The sequence below is a fragment of the Papilio xuthus genome, unplaced genomic scaffold (assembly GCF_000836235.2).
Source record: "Papilio xuthus unplaced genomic scaffold, Pxut_1.1 DF828258.1, whole genome shotgun sequence".
NCBI lineage: Eukaryota > Metazoa > Arthropoda > Insecta > Lepidoptera > Papilionidae > Papilio > Papilio xuthus.
Genome location: NW_013530391.1, coordinates 1,340,255 through 1,367,781, shown reverse-complemented (window position 1 = coordinate 1,367,781; position 27,527 = coordinate 1,340,255). Strand labels below are relative to the sequence as shown.

General features: G+C 32.9%; 6 protein-coding genes across 9 annotated transcripts in view; 4 read left to right on the top strand and 2 right to left on the bottom strand.

Moving 5' to 3' along the window:
- The first annotated feature begins 1,186 nt into the window (after positions 1-1,186).
- Positions 1,187-6,168, top strand: CCE-un1 (carboxylesterase clade H, member 1). The gene is made up of 11 exons (XM_013306094.1): positions 1,187-1,401; positions 2,197-2,390; positions 2,623-2,687; positions 2,768-2,905; positions 3,072-3,353; positions 3,452-3,521; positions 3,806-3,955; positions 4,095-4,319; positions 4,954-5,091; positions 5,397-5,682; positions 5,911-6,168. The coding sequence occupies exons 1-11, from the start codon at positions 1,202-1,204 to the stop codon at positions 6,137-6,139; spliced, it is 1,977 nt and encodes a 658-aa protein (XP_013161548.1). The 5' UTR covers positions 1,187-1,201; the 3' UTR covers positions 6,140-6,168.
- Positions 6,169-7,592: 1,424 nt separating this feature from the next.
- On the top strand, positions 7,593-9,117 carry LOC106113490 (uncharacterized). Its single transcript, NM_001312642.1, is given in 2 exon segments — positions 7,593-7,855; positions 8,828-9,117. Coding segments are annotated over 2 exon segments (297 nt in total). The 5' UTR covers positions 7,593-7,633; the 3' UTR covers positions 8,903-9,117.
- On the bottom strand, positions 8,916-12,355 carry gfzf (GST-containing FLYWCH zinc-finger protein). Its single transcript, NM_001312634.1, is given in 6 exon segments — positions 8,916-9,093; positions 9,318-9,521; positions 9,780-9,846; positions 10,217-10,350; positions 10,804-10,946; positions 12,280-12,355. Coding segments are annotated over 5 exon segments (702 nt in total). The 5' UTR covers positions 10,945-10,946; positions 12,280-12,355; the 3' UTR covers positions 8,916-8,937.
- On the top strand, positions 12,318-15,292 carry LOC106113488 (uncharacterized F-box/LRR-repeat protein C02F5.7-like). Of its 3 annotated transcripts, none has more exons than XM_013306289.1 (2): positions 12,318-12,388; positions 14,056-15,292. In XM_013306289.1, exon 2 carries the CDS (start codon positions 14,088-14,090, stop codon positions 15,141-15,143), a length of 1,056 nt encoding a protein of 351 aa, XP_013161743.1. In that variant the 5' UTR covers positions 12,318-12,388; positions 14,056-14,087; the 3' UTR covers positions 15,144-15,292. The 3 variants fall into 3 exon arrangements, with proteins under 3 accessions (XP_013161743.1, XP_013161742.1, XP_013161741.1); XM_013306288.1 differs by lacking the exon at positions 12,318-12,388 and adding an exon at positions 13,642-13,857; XM_013306287.1 differs by lacking the exon at positions 12,318-12,388 and adding an exon at positions 13,642-13,868.
- A 1,603-nt stretch (positions 15,293-16,895) lies between these two features.
- On the bottom strand, positions 16,896-22,572 carry beta-PheRS (phenylalanine--tRNA ligase beta subunit). The gene is made up of 12 exons (XM_013306104.1): positions 22,370-22,572; positions 22,073-22,128; positions 21,799-21,953; positions 21,427-21,583; positions 20,856-21,032; positions 20,291-20,470; positions 19,553-19,728; positions 19,017-19,172; positions 18,522-18,654; positions 18,124-18,334; positions 17,412-17,564; positions 16,896-17,066 (listed from the first exon to the last, which is right to left on the bottom strand). Exons 1-12 carry the CDS (start codon positions 22,425-22,427, stop codon positions 16,915-16,917), a joined length of 1,764 nt encoding a protein of 587 aa, XP_013161558.1. The 5' UTR covers positions 22,428-22,572; the 3' UTR covers positions 16,896-16,914.
- Positions 22,573-23,586: 1,014 nt separating this feature from the next.
- The window catches only part of drn (zinc finger AN1-type doctor no), a 24,414-nt gene continuing 20,473 nt past the window's right edge, over positions 23,587-27,527 (top strand). Inside the window, exons 1-2 of one of the 2 annotated variants that reach the window (XM_013306256.1) lie at positions 23,587-23,689; positions 26,053-26,190. The gene's annotated coding sequence lies outside the window, so the exon portion shown is untranslated. Of the gene's footprint in view, positions 23,927-26,052; positions 26,191-27,527 lie in introns of both variants that reach the window. The other variant, XM_013306255.1, reaches the window with a different exon arrangement.

Genomic DNA, 27,527 nt, shown 5'->3' with positions numbered 1-27,527 from the left:
TTACTAAGCTGGCCTTTTATTAGGTTTTTCCGGCATGGACTGTGTAGGCTCACTGACGCCAGTTAGCGTTTAGATTATCCTAGTTGTAGACCAACGAAAAATTTGGGTGTTAATGTCTTGTCTAATTGTACTGTCATAAGTAATTGGAAAGGAAAATATAAGTAAAGCCAGTAAGTACTTATGTCATATTAGAAGTCTCTGTATAAAAACGTGTCTCTTAAATCGTCCGTACAATTGTAATTGGAACAGATATTATGCCAGCGCTGATTTCGAGCGGTACTGGATTACTGAGCCGGCCTTGTGTAAATCACGCATAAGAATGTCATATTGACAATGTAATATTTTCAAAAATGAGTGGGCGGCAACTGCAAGGTTAATGTAAACGAGGCATTAGGGTACATGACCATTGGCCCGCGCCGGACGCATCGTACGCACGGCCCGCAGCGGGTTTTAGTTGATTTGTGTGCTTTTACGTAGTAATGCGTCCATTATCCGCGCCACCATGGAAAGGCGCAACAACAATCAACAAACAATCCGTTGCAGGCCGTGTGTGCGGTGCGTCCGACTCAGGCCAATGGACGCGTACTTTTATGTTGCCTGTCGCTTTTTGTATAAACGACCTATTCGAAAATTTTACAATTACACTAGACACTTGGACACACAAAAAAAATCGGCATGTTTGGAAAATTCACATCGCGTTGTGTACAAAGCACTTAAGTCTTTACAAATATCTTGGCGGCTCAAGGTCATCGGTGCGCTACGTATTTCCATCTCCGCGCTACCCTTTACGCTTAGCTTTATCTTAAGATGTGTCTGCGCAGTAACTCGTCCTATGTTCTGAGCCACCAAAATACTGAAGATTGTTCGAAACTATTGCACTGAAGTACTGCAGAAGAAACGAAAAATAATCTCAAATTACTAGAACTGGACTGCTTGTCATGTCTTTTATGTAATTTTCATCTTAATAACAGTGTGTAAAACTCTTTGTTACATTAAACAACCAGATTTGTAACACCCTATTATTAAATTCTTAGACAAAGCAGTGTGAAAATTGTCTCTAGCATATGATTCAACAATAAGCAAACAGATAGATGAATTAAAAAATTTGGCATAGTAGGTACAAATATGAATTCAGTGGTAGAGATTAGAGATATCGCGGGAAGCTGGCACGAGCTTACACAGGATATGGTTATGGTTAGTGATGTCTGGTCTACGTTTGTGGGTGGTCGTTGGTGCGGTGGCGTTGATGAGCACGCCCGCCACTGCGGTGGTCGGCGGAGACCCAGCCTCGCCACCGGAGCCAGATTCGGCTGTAGTTTTTGTCCAAAAACATGGCCGAAGCGCACGACTCGAGGGTTACAAGAACGATGCACGTGGATATTATACTTTCTTAGGCATAAGGTATGTGTTCGATAAAGTTTTATACTTACTTGTTTGAAAAACATTAAGTCACCAACGTTCGTAAAGTCACTGGCGCGTTGTAAACCTTACAAAAACAATATGACTCAACCATATCAACCTTTGGCACCCAATGGCCACCAATGGGTAATCTTAGAAATTCATCTTCGCTTGCATTCTGCTGACATAGCACTATAGATGAGAAGCACATTTGGGTGCTATTTTATCTTTTTTAAATCATTAATATATTTTTTGAATTCTTTTTAACTTTTAGATAATTTGTAGTAGTAGTTTTGTTGAATGAAAATTAGTCAATGCTGCTTATTTAAGAATTTCTACGCACATAAGTAACATTCATAAATTTAACCTCATTGTTTTTAAATATTTTCTTCCATTGTAATATTACAAAAACTTTATTGTCATGTTAATGTTTAAATCACTTAATTACTCATAATCAATCTGTCCACATCCCGATGGAGTACGTATACTACTTTTGCATGCATTTAATTACGTATCAAATCAGCGCAAATTCTATTACAACGGAAGCGTCGATAAAAAGTCCCGGCTTATTATGATTACCAAAATTAATAATATACCTATAGTTTGGGATTTGTTAAAAATTAATTGAGTAAATTATCAAACACATCCTGTTTTTTTGGATGCATAGAAATAAAGGTATGTTAGTAAATGATTAAATTGTTACTTATGTCTATTTTACGTCGGGGTAATTTTAAGTATTCTTCGATTAATGAATTTACGCAACACATAACGACAATAATGTACTTAATCTTTGTTTAGATATGCTGAACCTCCAGTTGGTAATAGAAGATTCCAGAGGCCAATTCGACGTTTTCTAAGCGGTGAATTGACAGCGACGAAGCAATGCGCACCGTGCCCTCAGCTGGACCCATGGAACCCGAGGAAAGCAGTCGGACATGAAGACTGCTTATGTCTTAATATATACGCACCAAAAATGCCCGGAGAGGAAGAAGGTTGTTGATAAAACCCATAAGAATACTGTTTTCATTGATTACGAAACTGAACATGAGTTTTTTTTTAATTATATTTCGAGCATTTAATAGTTGTTGGGAACGGCCAACGTGTTATTTTGATTTTTTTACATTTTCGATCAAGATGTTTTTTAAATAGGACATAAATCCTTCCACAAATAACTCTGAATGCAACAACAAACTGCTTTACAATTTTGCTATTAATTTTTCACAGGTTGCCCTGTAGTATTTTTCGTACACGGAGGGAATTATCGAAGTGGATCAATAGCTCCATACGGGGTGAGGAAAGGTTTCCTTAATAAAGAACGCAAGAAATTCATAGACAAAATTGTTATTCATTGATCATGTATGTGTTTTAGGGTCAACACTTAGCCCAGAAGGACACAATTTTAGTAACAGTGCAATACCGGCTCGGCTCTCTGGGCTATTTGAGTACCGGACAAAGAGATGCCCCAGGAAATGCTGGCCTATTCGATCTGAGAGCTGCTCTTACATGGGTAAGGGTTCTATTATACGAGTAGAGCTTGCTCAGACTCGTCAAGCGCGTCATATTAAAGTATAATTTCATTTCCAAAATGATTTGTATGATCCTTGCGTTTACACAATAAATTATCTAGAGAGAGTCGAAATTCCAAAACTTCTAATTTTATTATCCGGTTACAGACCCAAGAATATATTGAATTCTTTGGCGGCGATAAAAACCGCATAGTGATGATGGGACAAGGATCAGGTGCGAGTGCGGCGTCCATTTTGGGACTGTCGCCGGAAGGACGCAGCGCAGCGGGTGTAGCCGCCCTGTCTGGCACACCGCTCTCTCCTGGAGCCGTCAGGAGTGACCCAGACGCTCATGCCAAGGAACTAGCAGAGAGAACTGGGTGTCCACACAAGCCTGCTGAAAGATTGATGCAATGTCTAAAGAAGATTCCAGTCGAAAAGATAATATTGGTAAGTTTATTTGTGATTTATATAACAAGCTGATAATAATGTGGCAATATATAATATGGGTGTTATTTTTTGTTGTTTATACGTGTGACATGTTCCAGGCGGATAGTGATATGAATATAGACATGGTTGATACGAAGACATTTCTTGATGAGATATCTGGCAGATCAGGTAAGCGTATTGTTATAGGTAGAATGTAGAATTGAATAATACCTTTCTTAATTATAAACCACGTCCTGGTCCATACATGTCTTTTTGGACTGTTTTACCTCTTTTTTGAGCAGAAAACGTGTTTTTCGCAACATTAATAACTTGATGGATCTACTTCCCTGTAGTCTGTGAGGAAGTGGTGTTTCTATGTTCGGAGCGTTCACGCACCTGCTACCATTGAAAAAAGTGGTCCGCATTATGTATTCGGGTATGTTATGAGGTGTGTCAGTATGTGATGTGAATAGGATCCGGAGCCCGTGTTGAAGAAGAGGACGACCGCCGCGCACTCCCGCCTCTCGTGTCGGAGCAACCCTCGCAGTCGCTGCAGCGTCGCCGCCAGCACTGCCCGCTCCTCACCGGCGTCGTCTCCGCGGAGACATCCAAAGCAGTGTTCGGTAAGGGATACAATGCTTCAAGCTTTAAGCGGTTGCATCAGATGTTTATCGGAAACAATTCTCAGTTTACTGTTGGACTCTTGCAGTTTAAATTGCCCCATCATATTCCTATCGATTTCTGAGTGTTGAATTCTTTCAGGCAAATTTTCCACTTTCCTAACCGGCAAGTTGGGTGAAGTTCAAGACTTTATAAAGAAGGAGCTGATAGGTGGATTGCGTGATGTGGTGCAAGGAGTTGATGGTCTGATACCATTGAAGGCATTGGGAGTGGATTCCCTAATACCTTTGCCAGACTATTACCAGGCGTTGTTTGACAGCACCTCAAAGGCCGTTGATGGGCTGTCACAAATAGTTGATGCTACAAGTATGTATCAAAATGTTTTTATAACTTCACTAATAATCTTATAAAGTATGAAATTATTGAAAATAAACCTTTTTAAAAAAATCTAGATATTATACAAGCAGGCTGAGATAATTTAATTGTAGTGTATTGTGTTAGTAAATAATTAAATAAAATAGGGTTGATTTCAATGGCTGTGGTACCAATTTATACCATTATTTCGCTGACAGTCTATAGATTGAAGATTATACAATATTACCAAAATACTTAAATAAAAAAAAGATTATACCAAGTGCTCATCCATAACGCAGCTGGCGGCCCACCCTTATATTATTACAGTACAACGAACCCCTCTATAACGGGCAGAGGCTTTTATTTTTTTATGCATTAAGGATTAGTATCAGGTAGTCCTGGCAACGATTGTGAAAAGGGGACCCTCTGGGACAAGGTCTCTTTCAACTTTATAAGAGTAATAAATAATTAACAGAAAACAACTCTTCGACCGTTCATTTGTCGATAGCTAGAATTACTACTATCGAAAAAATAATGTGTATTGAATCCAAGGGCTTTAAAACAAAGTATATAGGTTATAAAATTATCAATAATTAGATGATTTTATTATAATAAAAGTTAAAATAAATCTATCGTATATCTTCAGGTGATGCGCTATTCAATTTCCCGGCGTACCAAACAGTGCGCGCATGGGGTGCAGGTAGCCCCGCTTTCTTGTACAGCTTTGAACACGCTGGCAACCTCACTAAAGGCAACCACTTCCTGCCTGGTATTGCACTGACGCGTAAGTATTTTATAGGATAAAAAGGAAGATAATAAGCTGTCCTGAAGTATTAATTGCAATAAAAGTAGTATTAACTTGATAATATCGCTGGAGACAAGTTTACTATAAAGCAAGGGTGAAGCATAACGTTTTCAAAAGCGGAATTAAGTACATCACCGTGACAACAATGAAAGTTCTAACCTAACTCATGAAGTGCAGTTACGACCTGTTATAATAGTTTCGCTAAGCTTAATCTCCATGACATTTGAATCATTCAAAAAACACTAATTTTCAATTGAAATAAAGCAGGAAATCTTTGCTTACAGAGGAAGGCGACTCAAAAGTGAAGGTTCCAAAGAAAGGGCCATCTCATGGGGACGAGCTTGCTTATATCTTCGAGCCGTTAGACGAATCGGGAAATCCCCTCGGACTGGACGTGTCCAACACTGACCATCGCGTTAGAGACTCATTTGTTGGTCTCATCAGCAAATTTGCGCACAACCTTGGCCCTTCGGCTAATCAATCCAAAACGTTCGGTTTCATGCCCTTCTCTCAAGATAATGATCAGTTCCTCAAGATCTCAGACAAGATTACTGTGGATTCGAATTTCAGGTAAATACGACTATGACCTTTACTTTCTTGTTGTCTTTTTTAGTTTTTTAATTTATACATTAATGGGCGACGCTGATCGCTTACGTACTATAAGGTGATTAGTAATAATGCCTTTGCCAAGAATAGGATTAAAAAAATAAAAATGTCAGACCTGTATCACAATAACATTAAGATCTAACTATGTCGCAAAATATGTAACAATATAAACGTATTCTTTGGTGATTTCAGATTTTGCCAGATGGGTTTATGGGGCAACATGGCAGACAGAATCAGTGGCGCTTTTTGCACGGAATTCCTTGGTCGTTTGCTTAATTTGCCCAAGTTAGAAGTACCAGTAGCTCTGCCGGTACCACTGAACGGAGGCTTGAATATACTCGGCGGTCCATCCAGAGGCCAAGATAGAACTCCAACTCAAAATCCTTTATTGTGGAAAAATCCACTACCATTTCGCTTCTAGATGATTAATAAATAAGTGTTTAATTCATACGAACTTGTTTTATTTATTTATCATGAATTTATATAAAAAAATTATTGTAACAAACAACAAACATCTTTCGCATGATTTAAATAATACAATTACGAACTGCAACAAACAAACTTTAGTAATTTTTGATGTCCTAATATGAATAGAGGACAACAACATGACTCACGCTCGTTACACAGAGGGATAGGCAGTGACCACGAACCTCCTTTTGGCGCGGTCCTGACACATGCACGTCGGTTTCGGATGTTCTTCATACCGCGCTTCTGGACGGTACAAGTCCGTATGTGAATGTATAGAGAAACATATATGTATTATACTTACTATTCGTGTCTGCCATGAATTTAAAGTTTGCAAAACTATTAGGAGAAAGCAAATCGTGAAGGAGAATATAAAAGACATTTTCGATATAGCATTTCTATTTCGTGATACTTTTTGCAATATAAATGTAAATTCTTTACCGATTGATATTAAGGTTTGCAAAATATGTCTTCATACGAATATTTCTTAATATATAAAAATACATTATGAAAGCTATTAAGTGGTCATTCCGATAAAAGTATTCGTGTTGTTTCTGCACTTTGTAGATAGCAGGAAAAATTATCCAAAGCAAACAAGGTTAAACACTTTGAACAACAAATAGATCAACATACAGGATGTGTTTTTTATTGTTCAAGTCCATTATTAGTTTATTCTTAGTTTATTATCATTATTAGTTTGGACTTATTCAAATAATTTGCAGAAACTTTTTATTGCAGTATAAAGTAGAAGTATTTGTAGGGAACCTTCTACGTGAACATGGATATCGAAAAAATAGTAGACTGAAATATAATAGATATTTTTTATATAAAATAAGCTAGCGCTTGACCACGATGATGTTAAGAGACAAATTTGTTCTCTTTGTAGTCAGTATTAGTGGTACTTGAAAGTAGTTCAACTATTTAGTACTAACTAGTTTTAAAAATAGAATACTTTGTTAATAACCATGCTGACCAATTGTAAACACTACCTGTCGTCCGCGACTTCGTCCACGTTGGAATTAAAAAAAAACATAACAAATAGTCTAAGTTCTTCCAGATTAATAATGACATGACAAACATCCATCTAAATTTTCGCATCTTACTAATAAATGCGAATGTTTAGATGAATGGATGGATGGATGGATGTTTGTTTGAAAGTATCTACAGAACGGCTGAACGAATTCGTTTGAAATTGGAGTTAGATGTAGAACTTAAGCTGGAAGTACACATAGGTTACTGATTAGGTTTTTTTTTAATTACTTGCGGACGGAGTCTCGGGCAACAGCTAGTTTATAATATTAGTCAGATTATCCTCCTGTCGCGTACGTAACGGCATGTTTATCGGTAGAGGTTTCACTGTGTATGCGGGCGTGGACGAGTATATATAGCATATCATAAAACTAAATGTCGACATTCACCCTTTATCAGGCGACAATACTCCGCGTACATCATGTCTCCTTCGTGGTTCTTATTGTCCGTTGCGTTGTTACTTGTCGCTCAATATGCGACCGGAAATTTAATAAGAGGTAAAAGTGAAGACGGCGTCTTCTCAAACAAGGATGTTCCCGTTCTTCAGGATGATGTTGAAGACAACGAGCTGAGTATCCCGGTGGAACCGCCTAAGGATCCTGAAGAGAGCACTACGAAGAAATGCGGCCAGATTGGTGATTTTGTATGTATTTCTTGACCATTTTTGTATTTTATTCGTTAAGAAACTTAAAACTATAAAACTTTACTTGGCTATTTGACTATTAAGAAAAAATATCCGACGAACTACACATTATTACAAATGAATCTGGTATTTTTTGCTTTGTGTAAAATTTATTGACTATTTCGATATTAAATAATCATCTTACGTTTCTCTAGAACGGCTGCATGCATCTTGTTGAAATTCGATAAAAATGTAGAACATAGCCTGGAAGAATACATATGCTATTATACTAATTATTATGATTTCAAATTCAGCTAGTAATTAAATAAAAGCTAAATAACCGTAAGTTTTCTAGACTTGTGAAGCTTATTAAGGAAAAACATCAATAAAAATAGGCTTGTTTTCTTGTGTTATGGAAACAATAATATATGAAGGCAATTAACTCATTCTTATGTCAATAAAATATCAAAATGTTATAAAAATTCGATTACAAATAAATATATTATCACTTTTTACTGTTGCGCCCAACGAGACTCTATTAAATCTGAAGGTTATGACCATATCGTCCATCTTCTTCCTTATTCGTCATTCCTGACGATCTCCAGTAACTCATAGTGCATCGAAAACAATGAAATTGATTGTTGTGAATTTTATATGGAACTAGCTGTTGCCCGTGATTCCATCTATGTGTTCTTCCAGAATGTTTTCTATATTCATGACAATTTTCATCAAGATAGTTGTAGCCGTTCTGGAGATATCTTCTAACAAACATCCATCCAAACATTCACATTTATATTAGCTTAGGTTTTCGCATTATCTGCCGCCTGCGACCCCGTCCGCAAGGAATTAAAAAAAATGGTATTCTATCTATTCATTAGACTATGTTCTATATCTATAACAAATTTCAGCGAGCATCTATCCATTCATCCATACAACATTCTTATTTATAATATTAGTAATATGATATAATTAATGTTTTGATTTTATTTCCAGTGTACTTACCACTCCGATTGCTGTACATTCTCCTGCCTCGGCTACATGAAGCGTTGTGTCTCGGGTTCCGGTTAGATTAAACAATGTATTATTATAATAAATTATTTATTTTATTTATTAATTTTACGTATCGGATGTATGGGGTGGTTAAGATGAGTCAAGTCTGGAGGATTCGCTGCGAAATATTGGATTTCTTTCATCGCATCTTCTGATATCTTCCAAAGTTCTGGATATTGAGTTTTGAAATCGTTATACCATTTGTAAATCTGTAAATATAATATGGCATCTTAGATTTTGTTTTATTTTAATTTGTGTTTTTATACATTATATTATAACAAACTAGTTTATTAAAAAAAAACACTAAAATAAAATATATTTTAAAGTTATCCAAAAATTATTTAGCTTTTTATTTTAAGCCAAATACAGATAAATATTTCTGTATCTGTTGACCTAAATGTAATTGTTCAAATACAAATTACAGATAACATACCTTCGTATACTTAGAAAAGTCGAAGTCAATAGCTTCTAGAGTCATAGTCGAGTTGATAAGCTGGAAATCAGCGATAGTTAGATGGTCAGCTGCAGCATATTTAGTGCCCAGGCGTTGTAGGTACGTTTCAAAAACGTCGAGTGCCATGTGTACTTTTTTTAAACCAAGCTCTGTGCGTTGGTAATCGAAGAATATCGGAGCCATCTGTTAAATAAATGAGTATTTTATGCGTTGTTAAATACAGAATTTATCATAACCTAATAAAACATTTAATTTCATTCTACAAGTTCTTACCAGGTAGGCGGGAAATAAAATTAAGGATTCACATGTAGAAGAAAAAATTTATCAAACTATTGTTATGCACGTCCGTCCAGGACGTGCACTAATTAAATTTATTCATAATCAAAACTTAAGAGAGCTGTAATATTGTTGAATGGAATTTTATTACAACTACAAACTTACGGTATAAGCAGAGATATTTGCGTAGTAAGTTGACAGATTGAAGCAAAGACGATGGTTCACGATAGCCCTGGAAATACCAACATACGTTTACCTTTAAAAATCTGTATATTAGCGTAATGTAGCAAGAAATTGATGACAAAATATTATGAAATTGGATTAAAAACAAATTTGTGGTGTCCATCTAATGAAGACAAGCAAAGTAGCAGTTTACAACTTGTCTTTAGGTGACTGCAAATAAGACAGAAGTTCGTTCGGAACATCGTACGAATCGCTACTCAGAACGCAATTTTAGGTAGTGCACTATGTATACGACCTTCAGCCACCAAGATATTTGAAAAGATGTATACACAGTAGCTTTCATATGAACAAAATAAATGTAAAAAAGAGGATTGAATGAAAGAGTTTTCTCTTTAGATTTGAATTATGTATGAACTTACCTAGTCTTCGCTTCTTGTGGGTAAAGTTCATTACCAGGTGTGTACTTGTCACAAATGTATTGTAAAATAGCGTTACTTTCACTTAGATGGAATCCATCGTCATCCAGCACGGGGATTTCTTTTTGAGGATTCAACTGAAATATTATAATTCATAGTTATAAGTGATGTTTACAACGAAACTTGGTTGGTTGTTAATTCAAGGCATTCGCGTAACTTCCTGCTAGCTTCCTTTGTAGATTCAAGTTATAAACTATACGAACCTAATGGTTAGTCGTGAACCAAAATGATGCGTTTAATCGTGATATTAATTATTTGTCTATTAACTTTTAAGCTGTCATGTTATTTTTTTATTGGAATATTACTTAATTATGAAAGATGGATAGTAAATCTTAACCGTATCAGATTATAATAATAATAAATTCGATTTATCGTGGGTTTCTGATACCTAAATCTCCATTTAAAACACATTGTGATCATTGTTTTGTTACAGATAATGACGTGGATGACGATTTGTTTTATACAGAGATTTGGGTCTCAGAAAAAAACGGTTAAGGCTTTGTCATTAATTAATTGTAATTGAGACATACCAATGCATATTCGGTTGTCATATGCTCTCCTTTTCCAAAGTCAACGTTCACCAGCTCGAAAGGCAACTCCAACTTAGCGAGCGCCTGTCTCACGGACAAAGATGGCGGTCCATCAGAAACGGCGTACAATTTCATCACCATTTCTGCATTTAGGCAAAATTAATATAATTTAACAATCCACAACCACCAATTCACAAATATATTTATTAATATTTTATGATTATATTATGTGGCCTACGAACGTAGGCCGTCAAAAATAATATTAGACTCATTTGAGTGTTCCCCTCCACGGAAATCTTTAGTAAAAGGCGAAAGATTTATACGTTTTGAAGGGAAACCAGAGTAAAGAAAAATTATTACTCAAACCCTATATTGCGGTTACATAACAGAACCATACCACGATTAACTTTCGATACAGCGACATCTAGGTTTAAGAAAAAGAACTTTTTATCCTGTCGCATTTGTGACCACACTGGAACCTAGCCTCTATCACTATCATATTGCCGATCGAATCTGATATTTACGACAGTAAAAAGAATTAAACATTGAGAAACCTCATCTTAAATTGATTGTTTAACATTGCAATCTCAAAATAAAAATGTACAAATATCCATAAATTGCCTAAGAATAATTAGTTATAAAGAACTTAAAAAAATATTTCACTTATCATTTAGGTATCTTTAAGATGAGATAAGGATCAAATATTACATTTTTACATCGATGTATACAAACACGTATGTGGACCTACAAAATGATTATTCAAAAATATAACATTATTTTGAATAACATAATGAGAAATAAACTAAGTGACTTTTAGATATTTTTAACAACATGTTTACCCTACGAACGTAGGGCGTCAAAAATAAGGTTAGACTCATTTGAGTGTTCCCCTCCACGGAAATCTTTAGTAAAAGGCGAAAGATTTATACGTTTTGAAGGGAAACCAGAGTGACGAGAATTACTCTAGTCAAACGTTATATTTCGGTAACATAACATAACCATACCACGATTAAATTTCGGTACAGCGACATCTAGTTATAAAGAAATGAACTTCTAATCCCGTCACATTTATGACCACACTAGAGGCTAGCCACTATTACTATGATATAATATTGCCGGTCGAATCTGAAGATACAAAATAATTAGAGACTGGGAAACCTCGAAATAACCTAAGTATAAATATTTATGTAGAACTGCGTAAAAATTACAAGTAATCACTTAGGTATATTTAAGACAAGCAAGAAAACTTGCATTTGTACATCTACAAAATATTTTTTTCGAAAACATAAAATATTACTCGCGTACTTCGCACAAATAAGTTCCAAGAGTTAATTAACTAACAATTTGCATGCAAAACATTACGTCATGGGAAATAAACTGTAAATATTTTCTATTGTAATCATTATCTTAAACTATTGTTGAATTTAGCGTGAAATTATTAATTTAAAGTAATAAAAGTTACTTGAAAGCACTTACTTTGTGACGTTTCTTATTTTAAGTTACAATAACTATGTTTTTTGTTAATACGCCCGTAAATGCGTCGAAGTTGTTGTGGAACCAGCTATGCGACTAAACTTGCGACTTGGTACGTAAATGGTGGACCGTTAGCTTAGACAGACGAGTTTAAACACCTTTCACTCACGCAGTAGGTATTGTATCTACGGGAGGATTATAATTAGACATAATTTGGGTCATATTCTCTTATTACGCGTCACTAACATGTTTACATGAGATGCTCGCGCTTTAATTATTCTTATTGGATTGTTTGCATGCCCTACATTATCCTTTATGTCATTACACAAATGACAACTGCAACATGAATGTAGTGCATTTTTTTACGTGATGGTTTTGGCGCGAATAAATAATTTAATAATAATTTATGTTGTTAGTGGACCTAAAGTACATGTTTTGTTATGCAATAAATCAAAAATTGAAATCCTGAAGTACACATATTCGCCTGGTCGTAAAGTTGGCTTCCAACCCCAATTCGATCTTATTGCTCACTGTAGCTAATCCTGGGATTCCAGCGGGCCCACTTCCTTCCCGAATTATATTATATTATAATTTGTGAAAGATTGCCTGTATTTTTTTAGTCTTCCCAGCGTCGTTTTTATGACAGAAGCCTAACCTTTTCTTTTCTTAGATTGTTTCCAGAACTACCAAACCAATTCCATGTAAAATAATAGTGTTCTTATCAATACTTCATTTGAAGTGTTAACTATTGACCGATATGTAAAAGAGGTTAGTGTGTGAAATAAGTCGAAGATATAAAGGTATTGCGATTGATCTTAACACAAAAATAAAATAATTAGTTGGTTGGGATTAATGTCATAAAACTCTCATTTATTGTTTAGTTTATTTTTATGGTCTTGCTGTTAAGTGTTTTTGGTGTCTACAAAATATGAAAGCATTTTATGTAAACAATTCCTGCTAAATTGAGTAAAATGAAGATGAATAATCAAGTAAAAAAAGAGTGTCAACAAAGTGCATATTATTTATTGCAATTTTCAATAGAAGTCAGAAGTAAAAGTGAATAGTTCTTAATCGTGAGTTCTGTGATTTATCAAATGCGGCATTTAGTTTTTGAGTTAGCCTGTACATGTATTTTTAAAATTGTCTTCTTCGCTAACGAGTTTGCAAGGCCGCATGGTTGTAATTGATTATATTAAAATAATTAATAATTAGTAATTCACTGGAAAATACGTAAAAAGATAAACGAATAAATAAAAAAAGCGTTGTAGTTATAAAATTTAAACTTTTAACTTTCTTAGTATTATGTTTATCTCTCTCATAATAGTAACGAAACGTAAGTTATTTGTCAAAAGAAGACGTAAAACGTCATACAAAAATAGGATCAAAGATGAAAGTTATTTTTAATATTGTCTTAAAAAATATTTTTATACATTATTGTACTTATTAAAATGATTGAATTAAACGTGAATCGAAAGTATTACTTAAAGTTAAACCATTCGTTGTGAAAATAGCTTAAAGCGAAGTATTTAAATTATGATTCTTAAAAGGCGAACCATAAAATTAACTCGAATAAGAAGCAAGGTAATCCACAGGTATGCTGTTAAATATGCTAATCATGTGTAAACAAATTGGAATTAAAGTTAAACAAGCATACTTTTGTCTTCCTGTACTTGTTTATGACCTCCGTTAATAATTCTACTACGTAATTTTAATAGTGTTTAAAGTATATTTAAAACATTCTTGGGGTCATGAATTTAGTGCATATACGTTTATTTGCAGGACTACCAAACTGCAGGTGACCGTTCTGCAGGATGGTGCACCTTGAAATGACAGGTGTTGAAACATGCAGCCAGTTAACAATAAATGATCTGCCCAACGAATTACTCATATATATATTTTCTATGATTGATTTCGAATCATTACTGGCCGTTGCTAAAGTCTGTGTGAGATGGCAGCAGCTCTGCCTCACGCCATGCATCTGGGACAACACACGCCTCATTGTGTGTATGAAAAATTACATAAAGATAAGTGAAAACATTGTGCCTTTTGTCGCTAAGTATTTGAAAAATGTTAAATTACAGTATTTCAAATTGTATTCCCATGTGAGGGCTTCCTTAATAAGCTATTGCCCAAATTTAACTCATTTAGAAATAAGCATATCTCAAGTTGATAGTTGCATTTTTGAAGATCTTGGTCACTGGCCGAATTTAAAATTTTTAAGTTTTCGAAATTCATTAATCGTTCAAAGTCCGGAAAATGCAAATGGAAATTTTGTGTATCACTTACCATTTGACAAATTGAAATATCTGGAAACATTAATTCTTTCCAATTTTGCTCTCACACAAAACAGTTTATATAGTATGTTACAATGCGTAAACCTTGTCAGTATTAATATGGAGAAAATGAAAAATATCCCAGCAGATTTTTTGGAATCCTTGCTCAGAACTAAACAGTCCACCTTACAAGCATTATATATTTACGGTGACACTCTGAACGATAACATAATGTGTTATATTGCAAATTGTAAAAGTTTACATGTTCTACATATAATGACATGTAAAACGTTATTTGACTCAAGTCTAGTGCATCTATATCGCCTTAAAAATTTACAATCCTTAAAATTACGTCATGGTTATTTCTCAACAACCGCACTTCTTGCATATTTCTCGAATAATATATTTCAAAAACTCACATACCTTAGTCTTTCTAGATGTGTACATGTCACGATGCAAGTTGCAAAAGTTATAAAAATAAGTGCACCAAATCTAAGAGAGTTATCATTCTACCTCTGCCCATTTATAATAGCTCCAGATTTTAATAGGACAGAATTAGAAAAAATGTTTAAGATTCAATTATTGCTAGATTAAATTTCATAAGGTTGTTATATAAGCAGCTTACGCATCCGTCCAATCAGTTTGTAGAATCCTATCAATTTAATAGTAAAGCTCTCACAACATATTTGGACATCATTTTGTAATATAAAATAATGTCAGAATAACCCATAAATTAAACAACTTTTTTTTGTTGTTGGTTTTATAAAAAATATAACAGTTTTTATAACCATTTCATAACATGGGTGGGTTTAATTTTAAAATTTATTAGATCACAATTTTTTTATTTGTGTTAAAATATTAGTTAAAACATATTTCTTTGCATTTTTCATATCTGTTTTTTTTTATAAAAGCTCTAAAGTTTGTAGGGGTTGCTGAGTTTCAAACTAAAAAATATTATTAAATTAAAAATAAAATTTGTCGTTGTTCCCTTTCCTTTCCAAGCATTTTTAAGGTATTTATATATTTCAAAAAAATTAAAATGACAAACTCAAACTCTCTACAACAATTCTTTTTTAAATTCTATCTCATTTATATTTCAAAAATTAAAATAAATTCATAAAAAATACAGTATTTTATCCCCAGAGCTCGAATTATATAATTTAATTTATTTAGTTTCTTATAAAATTAAATGTAAGTAGTTTTATTCAGCTATAGGCAACATTTTTTTCCAAAATTTCATAAAAAAAAAAATCCTCTGTCTGATAAGTCATAAGTTTTTTCCTTCAATGAACCGTTTTGGGCATTTTTGTTAAAAATGGGACAAAAACTTGAAAAACGATACAGTATTTTAATAGTAAAACTAAAAAAAAAAATCTAAAGTAATGGATCTGTTTTAAAACAAACAATTATATTGTTTTGAAAAAGTGCCTTAAGAATTATTTATTTTTAATAAAAATAAATTTTAGAAATTATTGACAATAATTATATTACACTGCAAAATTAATTGTATCATTATATATACATTTATTTATTATATTTTTAATATAGTACATTTCATATCCAAATATATATATATACAAAACATATATGAAAAATAGAACACCACCCGCTGCGGAATCCCATGACTCAAACAACCAGTGGTCAAGGCTACAGACCTTCTCACGATGCGCGCGGTTTCTAGGATAACTGCCTTTTGTATCATTATACTTACTTGCTGTTTGCCGATTCTCTGACCTACTGAGTATGGTTATTAATATTGTGACAAGTGAATTTTATATGTTTAAAAAACTGAGAGAAATTAAAATATGTACACATGTCAATATTTTTTTAAAATAAAACATAAAACTTTACTAAGACAGTATACAGATAATAAAGTATTTATTAAATCATTTGAAATGATCAATGTATTTATAGATTTAGACTAAGTGAATATAAAGATGTGTTTTCATTGTTCTGTATTTGTGTCTACAATGTGATTTTACAGTTATTATTTATACTGTTTGTGCTGTTTACCCTTACACACAATAAAAATATTTTCGACAACTTTGTGATAATTTTAAATCCTATTACCAATACCCATATATTACATTGAAAAAAGTTAATAAGTAGCCTATTTCAGCGGAAACCGTTCAGCTGTGCTGGTGGTACCTTCAAAAATCCATCCATCTATCTTAACATTCGCATTTATAATATTAGTAAGATGTGCTTTTTTAATACAAGAAACAATATCTACAGATTCTCGGTCTGTACTTTTTTTTTCAAATTCAGTTTAGTCGAATCAAAAATTATCAGGAAATATTGGATAAAATGCAATTAAATAAAACAAATATTAGTAACAATATAAATTTATTTATAAATAATAAGTTTAAATAAATGGCTCGATGTTAATCTCGACAGCAGAGCAAGGGTTGGTGAGATCGAAGGCTGTCAACACAGTGGGGTGGATGACACCTATCTTACCTATCACTTCACCCCGAAGTACTACTTCAGCACAACGGCCGGGGAAGTAAGCCGGATCTGAAATTAATAAATATTTATGACATTAAGATTATGGAATCATACACAGCTGTGGGTATTCATTACCCATTTTTTCTAAATATACAAAATACATATAAGTTTTATGACTTCACAAAAAACCATGCTGGTCCAGTGCATATTGCTTTCACATATATCATTGAATTACTGCGCATATATGTGCAAGTTGCACAATATTTTCTTTCACCGTAAGAACATCGGATAAATGTATATTTGAAAATTGAAAAACACATAGGTAAATCGCGGGATTCGAACCCAAGACCTGCAGATTAGTAAAGTGCTTAACCAATGAGTCACCACTCAATTTTGTTTTCAGTTTCAACTCACCCTCTTTTTGACGTAAGTAGTATCCGGTGTCCTTGCACCAGGGTTGTCGCAGCAGTGACATGAGTGTGTCGAGCAGGCCGTGCACGTACTGGAAGCCGGCCGCCTTGCCGCAGTATACTGCGCACACGCGCCTCTCGTTACGTGCTCCCGTTTCTGACAGAAAATATTTAAAATATCCTTAGACATAACACAAAACAAGAGAGCTAGAATTATTCTATCTATTCCTCCTAGATTATAAGCATAATAAATAATAGACATCTATGTGTCCTGTCAAAATTCAAACATCCTGAGTAGTTTTGTACAATCGTGTAGATAACAATTATTATTAAAAAAGATTTATTCCCAACAGACAGACCCGTGAATTGTCGCAATTAAGTAATTTTAAAGAAGTACTTTTTGTATAATTGTTTATACATTGAAGATTTTTAATTAAAAAAAAATTGTTTAAAAATACTTTTATTTCCGATAGTACCGATGATAATGAGTTGACATACAGTATGTTAAATCTTTCACGGGGAATAGATGGTTATATTTCAGAAGAACTAACTCAAAAACCACATTCCGAAATCGATTTTGTTGCATATTTTTGACATTAGCAAATGGAGTAGTGAGGTATTATAATTTCGTTTCATTTACACCTACCAAATCATATAACTTTGACCTATTACACCATAATTCATAAAACAATAAACAGTAGATGTAAAATACATACCGGAATCCTTATCTTGGAGTACAACATCACTTATTTCAAACAATTTAAGCGGCAGAGGCATCTTCTTATTGGCTGCTAATGTCTTAAGGAGTCCGGGCAACAGCACTGTGCGCACTACTTGGAACTCCAACGTCTTTGGATTGGAGATGTGCACTGCGGGGACATCCTCTATCTTCACACCCAGTTTATTTGCTACATCTTCTCTTGAACACTGGTCAAAAACATTAAAGAGGATAACATATAATTGATATTTCTATAAACAAGTAATGCGACTATTGTAATCTATTTGAATCCATTCATCCAAGGTAGATGATTAACTTGGGCATATTGTAGGTTATTTTTTTTTTAATTCTGTGCTGACGAAGCTGCGGGCAATCGCTAGTTTTTAATATACTCACAAGTGTGAAGGTGAGAGCTTCCGTGTATCCGGCGTGCGCAGCCTCCTGGCGCAGCTGCTCTGTCAGCTTATTGAGAGGCTGCTGACGACCACAAGTTGCCACTGCAGCCTCGCGACGCTCTATGCGGTTGTAACTGAAAACATTAATAAAAAAAAACAATAAAAACAGTTGTAACAGTGGTGGTGCCTGATTTAACATCTTCACACGAATTTCGGCTCGCCCGGTGCAATACCACGACCACACAGACAACAGGCGACAAGTGGAATGACTTAACTTTAGTCCTCTTTCCTTTCCCACCCTTTCTTATAAGGCAAGGATGGGAAGGGAGTAGTAGCCGGCCCAGTAGTGGCGTTAGGGTAGGGCGAGGTGGACCGACCGCCCAGGGCGCCGGGCATAAGGGACCATGAAGCGCCCCTTAAGATGTCCTTAACTTTGGAAGATTATCTCTGACACCAAAAAATTGGCTCCGCAAAAATGTCACCCAGTGTTCCTTACCCGTAAGCGATAGCAATGTCCTCATATAGATCGCAGGCGTGTATGACGTCATGTCGTGTGGGCGGCACGCTCACGCGCACGCGCTGCTCGCACTGCGACACTGACGAGCGCAGACACATGCGCGACAGCAGCCCGGCCAGGCTGGACCCCTCCTCACTGCAAATAGAGGCACAATTCTATGTAAATGGACATCATTATAAGAATGATTTATGTATATAGCTGTCGCCCGAGACTCCGTCCGCGTGGAATTAAGAAAATACTTAATAAGAAGGCTACGTGGTCTTCCAGATTATGTTCTACATCTATGCTAAGTTCCATCAAGATCCATTGAGTCTTGCTGGAGATACCATCTAACAAACGTCGATCCATCCATTTAAACTTTCGCATTTATAAAGATTTAAGTTGACATCATTCTTAACACGCAATTTATTTTTATCTGATCGACTCGATTGAGAGTGCCTTCCCAAAAATTTAAAAATTACAACAGTTTTTATTCTAAATATTATATAATATTATATTTCTGTAAGTTTACTTACTTGATACCAATATATCGGTTAGCGGTGTCAACGTTTATGACCTCCTCCCTGTACTCCAGCTTGGGGTACAGCTGGTAGGTGCCATCGGGTGCATACACCTTGCATTGCTGCACCTCATACTGCGAGCTGCAGTACCCGGAGAACATGCACACTATTGTATCCAGTACTACTATAGCCTGGGGAAAACATTACAACAATTCAATATTATACTAATGACATTCATCCAAATTATTTAGATTACTTTGTCTTCACATGAAATAGACTATAAGGACCTTACTATATAAATATAACCTTTTTGTACCGTATAACGCCCAGCGCAAATTTTGCAAAATTATTGCTATTAAAAGATTATTATTGTGTAGGTTTGCGAAATTGCATTGTTGATCAATATATAATCAATATGAAAATATCCCTCACCGGCGTTCGAAGGGTTACACACATCTATAACTAAACAGTGTCTATCTATACTTTTTGGAGTAATAAAGTAAAAATTTAATCGCTATCTAAACTGTAGATGATTTTTGATTACAATTACAATATTTATATAGGTTAAATTAAAATCAACATGTTTTGTAGTACTAATACCAAATAGGAGTCATCTTTAAATTTATGAATATTGACTTCAACAGTTAAATCATAAAATAGTAATTTACCCTCTAAAATAATTTCAAGATCAAAACAGAGGTTAATTTGATTTTATTACAAATAATACCAATATAATAAATAAATTAAATTTACCTTTGTGAGATCAGTAGCTGTGCACTCAATAAAAACATTTTTGGTGTCCAAAGTTATCTTTGAATGGTCACTGTTGATGATCGGTGGCATAGACAATACAACACCATTCTTGTCTTTGATTATTGGGTAGACAGCACTATCCTTTATAATTCCTAAGTATTGCTTCAGTTGAGGATGACTCTGTAAACATTTAAATTTTAATATTTTCATACATACATGTGTATAAAGTTTTAAATGTATATTTCTTATATCATACTAATATTATAAAAGCTAAAGTTTAGAAGGAGGTATTGATATATTGCTTATACATATCTATAGAACAGCTAAACGGATTTTGCTGAATTTTTGCATAGATGTAGAACACAGCATGGAAAAACAATAAGGCTACTATTTAGGACCTTTTTAATAGTAAAAAAATAAGATCGGTCTTTGACTATAAGATTATTATTAAAATATTTCATGCTACTACTAATTTTCGGATGAAGGTGACATAGTCAATGGCACCGAACACATTCTATGTTTTCTTAAATAATGGTAAGAATTCAATAAAAAAAAAACAACCTACAGAATACAACTCCATAAGTTCTGTTGCTGTTGTTTCTTTCTGTTGATTAAGAGCTTTGAATTTGATTTGACTGGGTGGTAACGCATCATATACGAAAGGTCCCTGAATGGTGTCCAGATCATGGGTCCCAATCGCCACTAAAGTTCTCTTACGACAAATGTTTTGATGTAATTTATCCTGGAATTATATAAGATGATTGAATACAATTTTTATAATTATGGCTATTTTTTTTACTTAACTAATTTAACTATTAATATATTTTACTCTGTGTAAATATGTAAAACAGTTGAACCTGGATAAGTAATAATCTAAGGGACCGCGACATTTTTCTTGCTTATGGATGTCCGGACAAGGCAATAACTCTGGCATATAGAGGTTTCTCTCTTATCCAAGATTGACTGTATATTTTTTTAGTTTATTAAAACACCCATTTTTTAAAGTGTCCGTGGTTTTGTATTCCTTTAAATCAAATATAATTGTTTCTGTCAATTGAAGTATTACCATAAAATATAGGATAAAATAATATATTTTTACTTGTTCTTTTACATGTAAAAAAAATGTTAGAAATTACCTGCAAATCTATGAAGCTATCATAACTTTCCTTCGTAAATGTAATACCTCTGAGGATTGCGGCCACAGCGTACGGTCTTATTTCTGCTGTTGAAGGTGTCAAATGCAATGAATAACAGTCTTCATATTTCCTGAACTTATATTGCGGTGGAGATTTTCTGAAATTAACAAGAAATAACTATTTCATAATTGGAATATATGTAATTTTTTTTTATTATAAATTTATATTATTAAATTAATAATTAAATTATATATTATATTTTTTTTGTGTTAATTTCTTATAGAGAACCTAAACTAAGGAGTACCTACTTAATATTTAAAGAAAATGTGACCACTGTCATGAGTAAGATACAAAAAGTTTAATTGAACATACTTTCCTTGGAAGACTAGAATACCATTGACTAATCCTTCCAGACATAACAAGTCATATCTATTGGCGGGGATGTCAATACGGTACAGAATATCTTCAGAGACACCCACAGCAGCTTGATCTCCTTGCTCTTTTAACAACATCTGCTTTTCTGTTGTCTGAAAATGGTAACATAAGTTATATTCTTTCTTTGGCACTGTAGTCTTCAATTGGTCTATTAATACAACATAAGCTTTTGCAATCTCACTAAAACATGATAAAAATGTCAATAACTTACAACTTCATCTAATTCCAATCCAAATTCAAAACATAGCTGTTCAAATTCCTCATCAGCTGAAAAAGGAAATGGGATATATAATTAACGTATTGAAAAATTTTAGTATACTACTTTAAGACATAAAAAAAAATTCTATTCTAATACAAGACTGAGTAAGTCAAAGGATTAAATGTTTCAAACTACAGCTTACATATACATTTGGATGCATGAAAAATGAAGGCAGATGTTCCTTTTTGTTTAAAAAAAATGTTTTCCAGACTAATGTAAATTCAAATAAAATTAAGAAACCAAACTTACTGTAAGTTTGCCCAAGAGCTTTGAATAAACTATCCCGTTTTACTGATATAGTCGGCATGATAAGCCTTGTTACTCCTAATATAACTTAAAAAAATATTTAAAAAAGCAAAATTCACTTTTCAGTTAAGTTTTGAAATTAAAACTTAACTTTAGGACTTTATAGAGGTTAGAACTTAGAACAGTGACGTATTATATGGAAGTGACATTTGACAATCATAGTGCACAAGTGCATAATATTAGCAAATAGGGTAACATTATAAAAATCGATTTCTAGGAAAAAAAGAAAATAAATAGAAGTGAGTATTCGATAAATTGAACAGTATAAGTACACAGCGAAAGTTTGATCTCTGGTTTATGTGTCTGCTCTGTTAAAAAGTTTTTTGTCGTTTAAAAAAACCACTACGATTGTCATTTAAAAAAATGTAATAAGTGGACTCTTAGGAGTCAAATCAACTTGTTAGCAATCTATGAAAAAAATATATACAACATATTCATGTCGATTTACAAAAGCCTCCTCTAAAGATTTCCTGTCTATTTTGGTTTGACTGTCTCTATTTCTTTTGCTATCTCTTAGATACCAATCCGTTACTAACTTATTCCATTTTTCTTTGTTTCCTCTTAGCATGTGTCCCGTCCAGTGGCATTTTAGTTGCCTCTATACTGTGTGTGCATTTTTAAACTTTGTTATCGTTTTTATTTCTCGCAATTTCACTCTATCTGTTCTTTTAAAACCTAAAATACAAGGAGTATTTTGACAAACTTTTAATTTACTTTCCTGTACTTTTGTTAACGCTCATGTCTGGCATGCATATTGTAGATATGGCATAATACACATTTGAAATACTTTATTTTTTCCTTTCATTGGCATATCTTTATCCTTCGTTATTTCCGCAAGAGACAAAACCGTTTTAATTACCCTTAAATAGTATTCTATTCCAAGTTCATATTGAAAGTTCCCTAATGATATGCTCATACCTTGCTACCATTTACATATTTCTTAATGTTTCCATCACCTGTACCAGTGACATATAAGGATAAAACTGAGGTGAATAGCCGTCGTCAAACTCTAAAAAAAATTCAATAAAGAAACCAACGGTAACGTTATTTACTTATTTTAAATGAGCACAACAAAAAATTCGAATATGATTTGAAAAGTATCGGAAGCTTGTTTTTCACGAATCGAAATCGAAATGAGAAGAGGGTAACACTACTTTAGCTGGTCACGTGATTCGTAGTCTGGGTTTTGCAAACGGTGAGTGGAGTGCCTTGTCATCAGTCCTTTAAGTTTTTGGATGATTTTCTTTGGAATTCTTATTCTAAGTGAGTAATTTCTCAAGAAAAGATCATTTAATAGCATGTCTTTGTTTTTCGATGGTGTTTAGTTGTGTTTGTGATGTGTGCTTTCGTATGACGAAATTGTACCTTGTTCCGTGACTAGTGATATGACGCCATTTTCTTCGTGAATGCCAATTATCGAAGTTCTTCAATATTTTCTTTGTTTCTATTTAACATTACTGCAGCAATCTACAAACGGATTGCACCGAAGGAGCGATTCATGTAAATTTTGGCATTATTTGTTGTAAATGTACTTTAGCTCTTAGTCACTAGTTCTATACACTTTACATCGATTAATACCTCTGCTCATAAGACCCGACACTATCCTCGTATATTCATCTCATTAGAGCCATGTTGCACTTGCTTGCTAACAATTGTTCATTATATTTTAATTAATTACACATAACATTTTACAGTAAATTTCACAATAGTTTAGAAATTACGTTATTGCTTGTTACGAACGTGGGACTAAAACTTTCTGAAACTTTTTTTATTGGTTTTTCTTTGTAGTTAAGGTATAAAAAACTAACAGCCAAATATATTTAAGACATTTGTACTTTTTTTTTGGTATAACCTCAAAAAATGTTACTACAAAATATTTTTTATTTTCTGTTAATTAAAAAAACAGGAAGTAACAAATGTGAGAACTTATTTCTTTGCCTTTATTTCAACATAGTCTTGGCATAGTTACTGTTAAAAGAATTTTGTAAATTCTTACAAAATTCTATGGCTAATATGCTGTTCAAGAGATTTGCTCTGAATTGTGATTGTTTTTATACAATAATATGTATCCATAACAGTTTTAATTCCCGAAAAGCTTTAAGGTAAAACATTAAATTCACATAAGAAATTTGTATGTTTTCTTAAGTAATAAATATAATTAACTACCCACATTAATTTCAATTTTGTCGTACACCTGTTACTAAATAATAAACACTAAATTGAAATAAATTTCATTATCATGGGTTCACAGAATTAATATACTTCTAATTAAAAAAAAATCTATTTAATTGTAATTATGTAAATATATTATAGTATATTCATACTAATACATATTTATATAAACAATTTCCCTAAACAAAATTGTATGATACTAACAAAAACTTGTTTAATATTTTCCATACATTTCAACTTATTTTGATTCTTCTATCAGTTTAATCAAATGTTATTTTGTCTATGGGAGTTGGGTGCAGATACCATAAGCAAATATTGCAATCAACACAAAAAGAATTATGTCCTATAAAATATGTAACTTTTCTTTAATCCACTTGATTAATTTTTAATCTTAAATGATGAATCTCAATATAGAGTCATGAATGAACATAATTTATTACAATTAATCTGCTTAGTTTTTAGTCCTATATTCTTTGCCACACTAGCTATATATTTAACATCATAACCAAAAAATTATAAGTAAAAGCTAAGTTGCAATTTTGATTACTTTGTAAGAGAAATAATATATATATTTTTTCATTTGCGTAAAATTTCAACTGTAGTTGAAATTATGTATGAATCATATAAGATTTACAAAAACTTTAAATAGCAAAAACTTTAAGAAATTAATTCATATTTTAGCTCACAAATATAATAAATTTATATGATGTGCAGTGGTTTGATATGGTCATATGACAATTGCATCTTTGTTCTCAATACAAAGTGCCTGAAATGGTAACAAAGCAATTGTTTGATTGTGCTACTAATGTGTAAATAATGAAGTGGCTTTTTGTTCCTTTATGTACATTGCTTTATATTTGATGCCAAAGGAAACAATATAAAGATATTTTTGGATTTTGAATGTTTACCTCTTTACAATCTTTGTGTTGTCTTCTCTATTGAGGTTGTACAAGATAGCAATCATGTTTGTATTGTAACTGACCTAAATTTAAATTTAAATGATTTTAATTTAATAAATTTTCTTTGCAAAGGTTTTTTGTGTAAATGATGGGTATTAACTATCAGAATTTGCCACAAACATATCATATAAAAAATAATGCATTTAACATTTTACATTAAATTAATTAAAAGTTTAATAAATATAAAATATTAGATTAATACTTTGCAAAAAAAAACTGATTTTGTGAGTAATTTAAACCAATCACTAAAGAGTAAGAGCATTAAGAATAGATTAACATCTTTTTTCAAATATTTTTTTCAAAATTAAGTTCTAATAGATATTTATCTTTGTTATTAATTTTTTTATAATTTTCTAAACCTTATACATAATACATACACTCATGTTAAAGACACACACACAATTTCTCCACGTAAAGTAGCATTTGTATGTACATGATGAATTTTGCTAATTATGTAAGTATTCGTTTTGATTAACATAATTCATGTTGCATCAGGTGGTGTAACTATTCATTGTGATGCCGTTGGATGCTGACCTCAACTGCACAGACGTGGTGTCGCCTGGTTGTGAGCTGAAGGGCCTGCGCACTTGGAAAGACATTTGTCTAGTACGAAACAAACTCTCCCAACAGCAGGTAAGTTTTTTCACTATATCAAATACACTGATATGGTGAAAATTAATGGGTAATTAACATTATCTTTTTTAAAGTTCATTAGTTTGATTGTCAAATTGGTTATCAATGGGTAATGGCATATTCATTCTGCTTGAAAACAAATTAGATTATAAATGGACAGCAATCAATGTTTTATGTACAATTTTCCAATGTTCAAAACGGGAAAAGACTTTAATATATCTTTTTCCGTGTAATGGACTTGTTTAGATCCTATAAAAGATTGTATATAATATGTAAAATGCATCTTTTATTTAATGTAGCTGTTATCTTCACTTTTCATTGATTTAATCACAAAAACCTTTGCAATACCTCTTTATTATTTACCATGAATTTCTGAGACCAAAATCTTCCTTTAAAACATATTTTTGTCAAAGATAATGACAGGGATGAAACAATATGTTTAATATAGAGATTTTGGCCTTAGAAACCCATAGTTAGTATTTCTCATATCTTTGTACATGTGATACTTGCATAGAGGTTGAGATTCAATGATAATTGTAATATTATACTTTTTAGCTAGTTCTATTCATAGAAATAACTTAAGTTACTTATTACAATAGTAATTGATACATCCTCCTACACTTCCTTATATAATTAACGAGCTGTCGCCTGGAATTCCATCCGCGCGGAATTGAAAAAATAATTAATTAGCAGCCTATGTGTTCTTCTATACTATGCTCTACATCTATACCAAATTTCAGTGAGATCCATACAGCCATTCTGGAGATACCTTTAAACAAACATCCATTGAACCATCCAAACATTTGCTTATAATATTAGTAAGATTATAGTATTATTAGTAACATAATGTTTATGTACTAACTACAAAAATTAATTGAAAATATGTGAAAGTTAGTATATATAATATTTTAAATTGCATATAAACAATATTAATTGTTTTAAATGATACATAATATATAGTGTGTAAAAGAGAATGTTTAAAAGTTTATTAAAATAAGTAGTAAGCCTCTGCCTTTCACTTTTTTTACTCTTTAGTGAAGTTGATTCTTTATTTAGAGGTTTTAATGCGTATTAAGGCCTACTTTTAAAATGTATCAAAAATTTATTTTAAACAGGTGACCATGTTCAGGTTACAAAGTTTTTAAAATGTAGCACAATATATGTAATTTATTAAATTTTTATTCAACTAGAGTTTAACTTTTTTACATAATAAAATTTTGCTTAATAATTGCCTTAATATTGTAGTTAATTTATTAGGCGTCATGGGATTTGTCTTCCATAAGTAATAATATTTGCGAAGTTAGAACAAATCCGGAAGTTTGGAAACCATAGGCGCT

Coding starts and splice junctions, on each gene's coding strand:
- CCE-un1 (XM_013306094.1), top strand. CDS start 1,202: ATGTCTGGTCTACGTTTGTGGGTGGTCGTTGGTGCGGTGGCGTTGATG. Junction 2,688..2,767: donor GATCAATAGCTCCATACGGG/GTGAGGAAAGGT, acceptor TATGTGTTTTAG/GGTCAACACTTAGCCCAGAA. Junction 5,092..5,396: donor GCCTGGTATTGCACTGACGC/GTAAGTATTTTA, acceptor CTTTGCTTACAG/AGGAAGGCGACTCAAAAGTG.
- LOC106113488 (XM_013306289.1), top strand. CDS start 14,088: ATGGTGCACCTTGAAATGACAGGTGTTGAAACATGCAGCCAGTTAACA.
- beta-PheRS (XM_013306104.1), bottom strand. CDS start 22,427: ATGCCGACTATATCAGTAAAACGGGATAGTTTATTCAAAGCTCTTGGG. Junction 22,129..22,369: donor AGCTCTTGGGCAAACTTACA/GTAAGTTTGGTT, acceptor TTCCTTTTTCAG/CTGATGAGGAATTTGAACAG. Junction 21,954..22,072: donor GATTGGAATTAGATGAAGTT/GTAAGTTATTGA, acceptor TACCATTTTCAG/ACAACAGAAAAGCAGATGTT.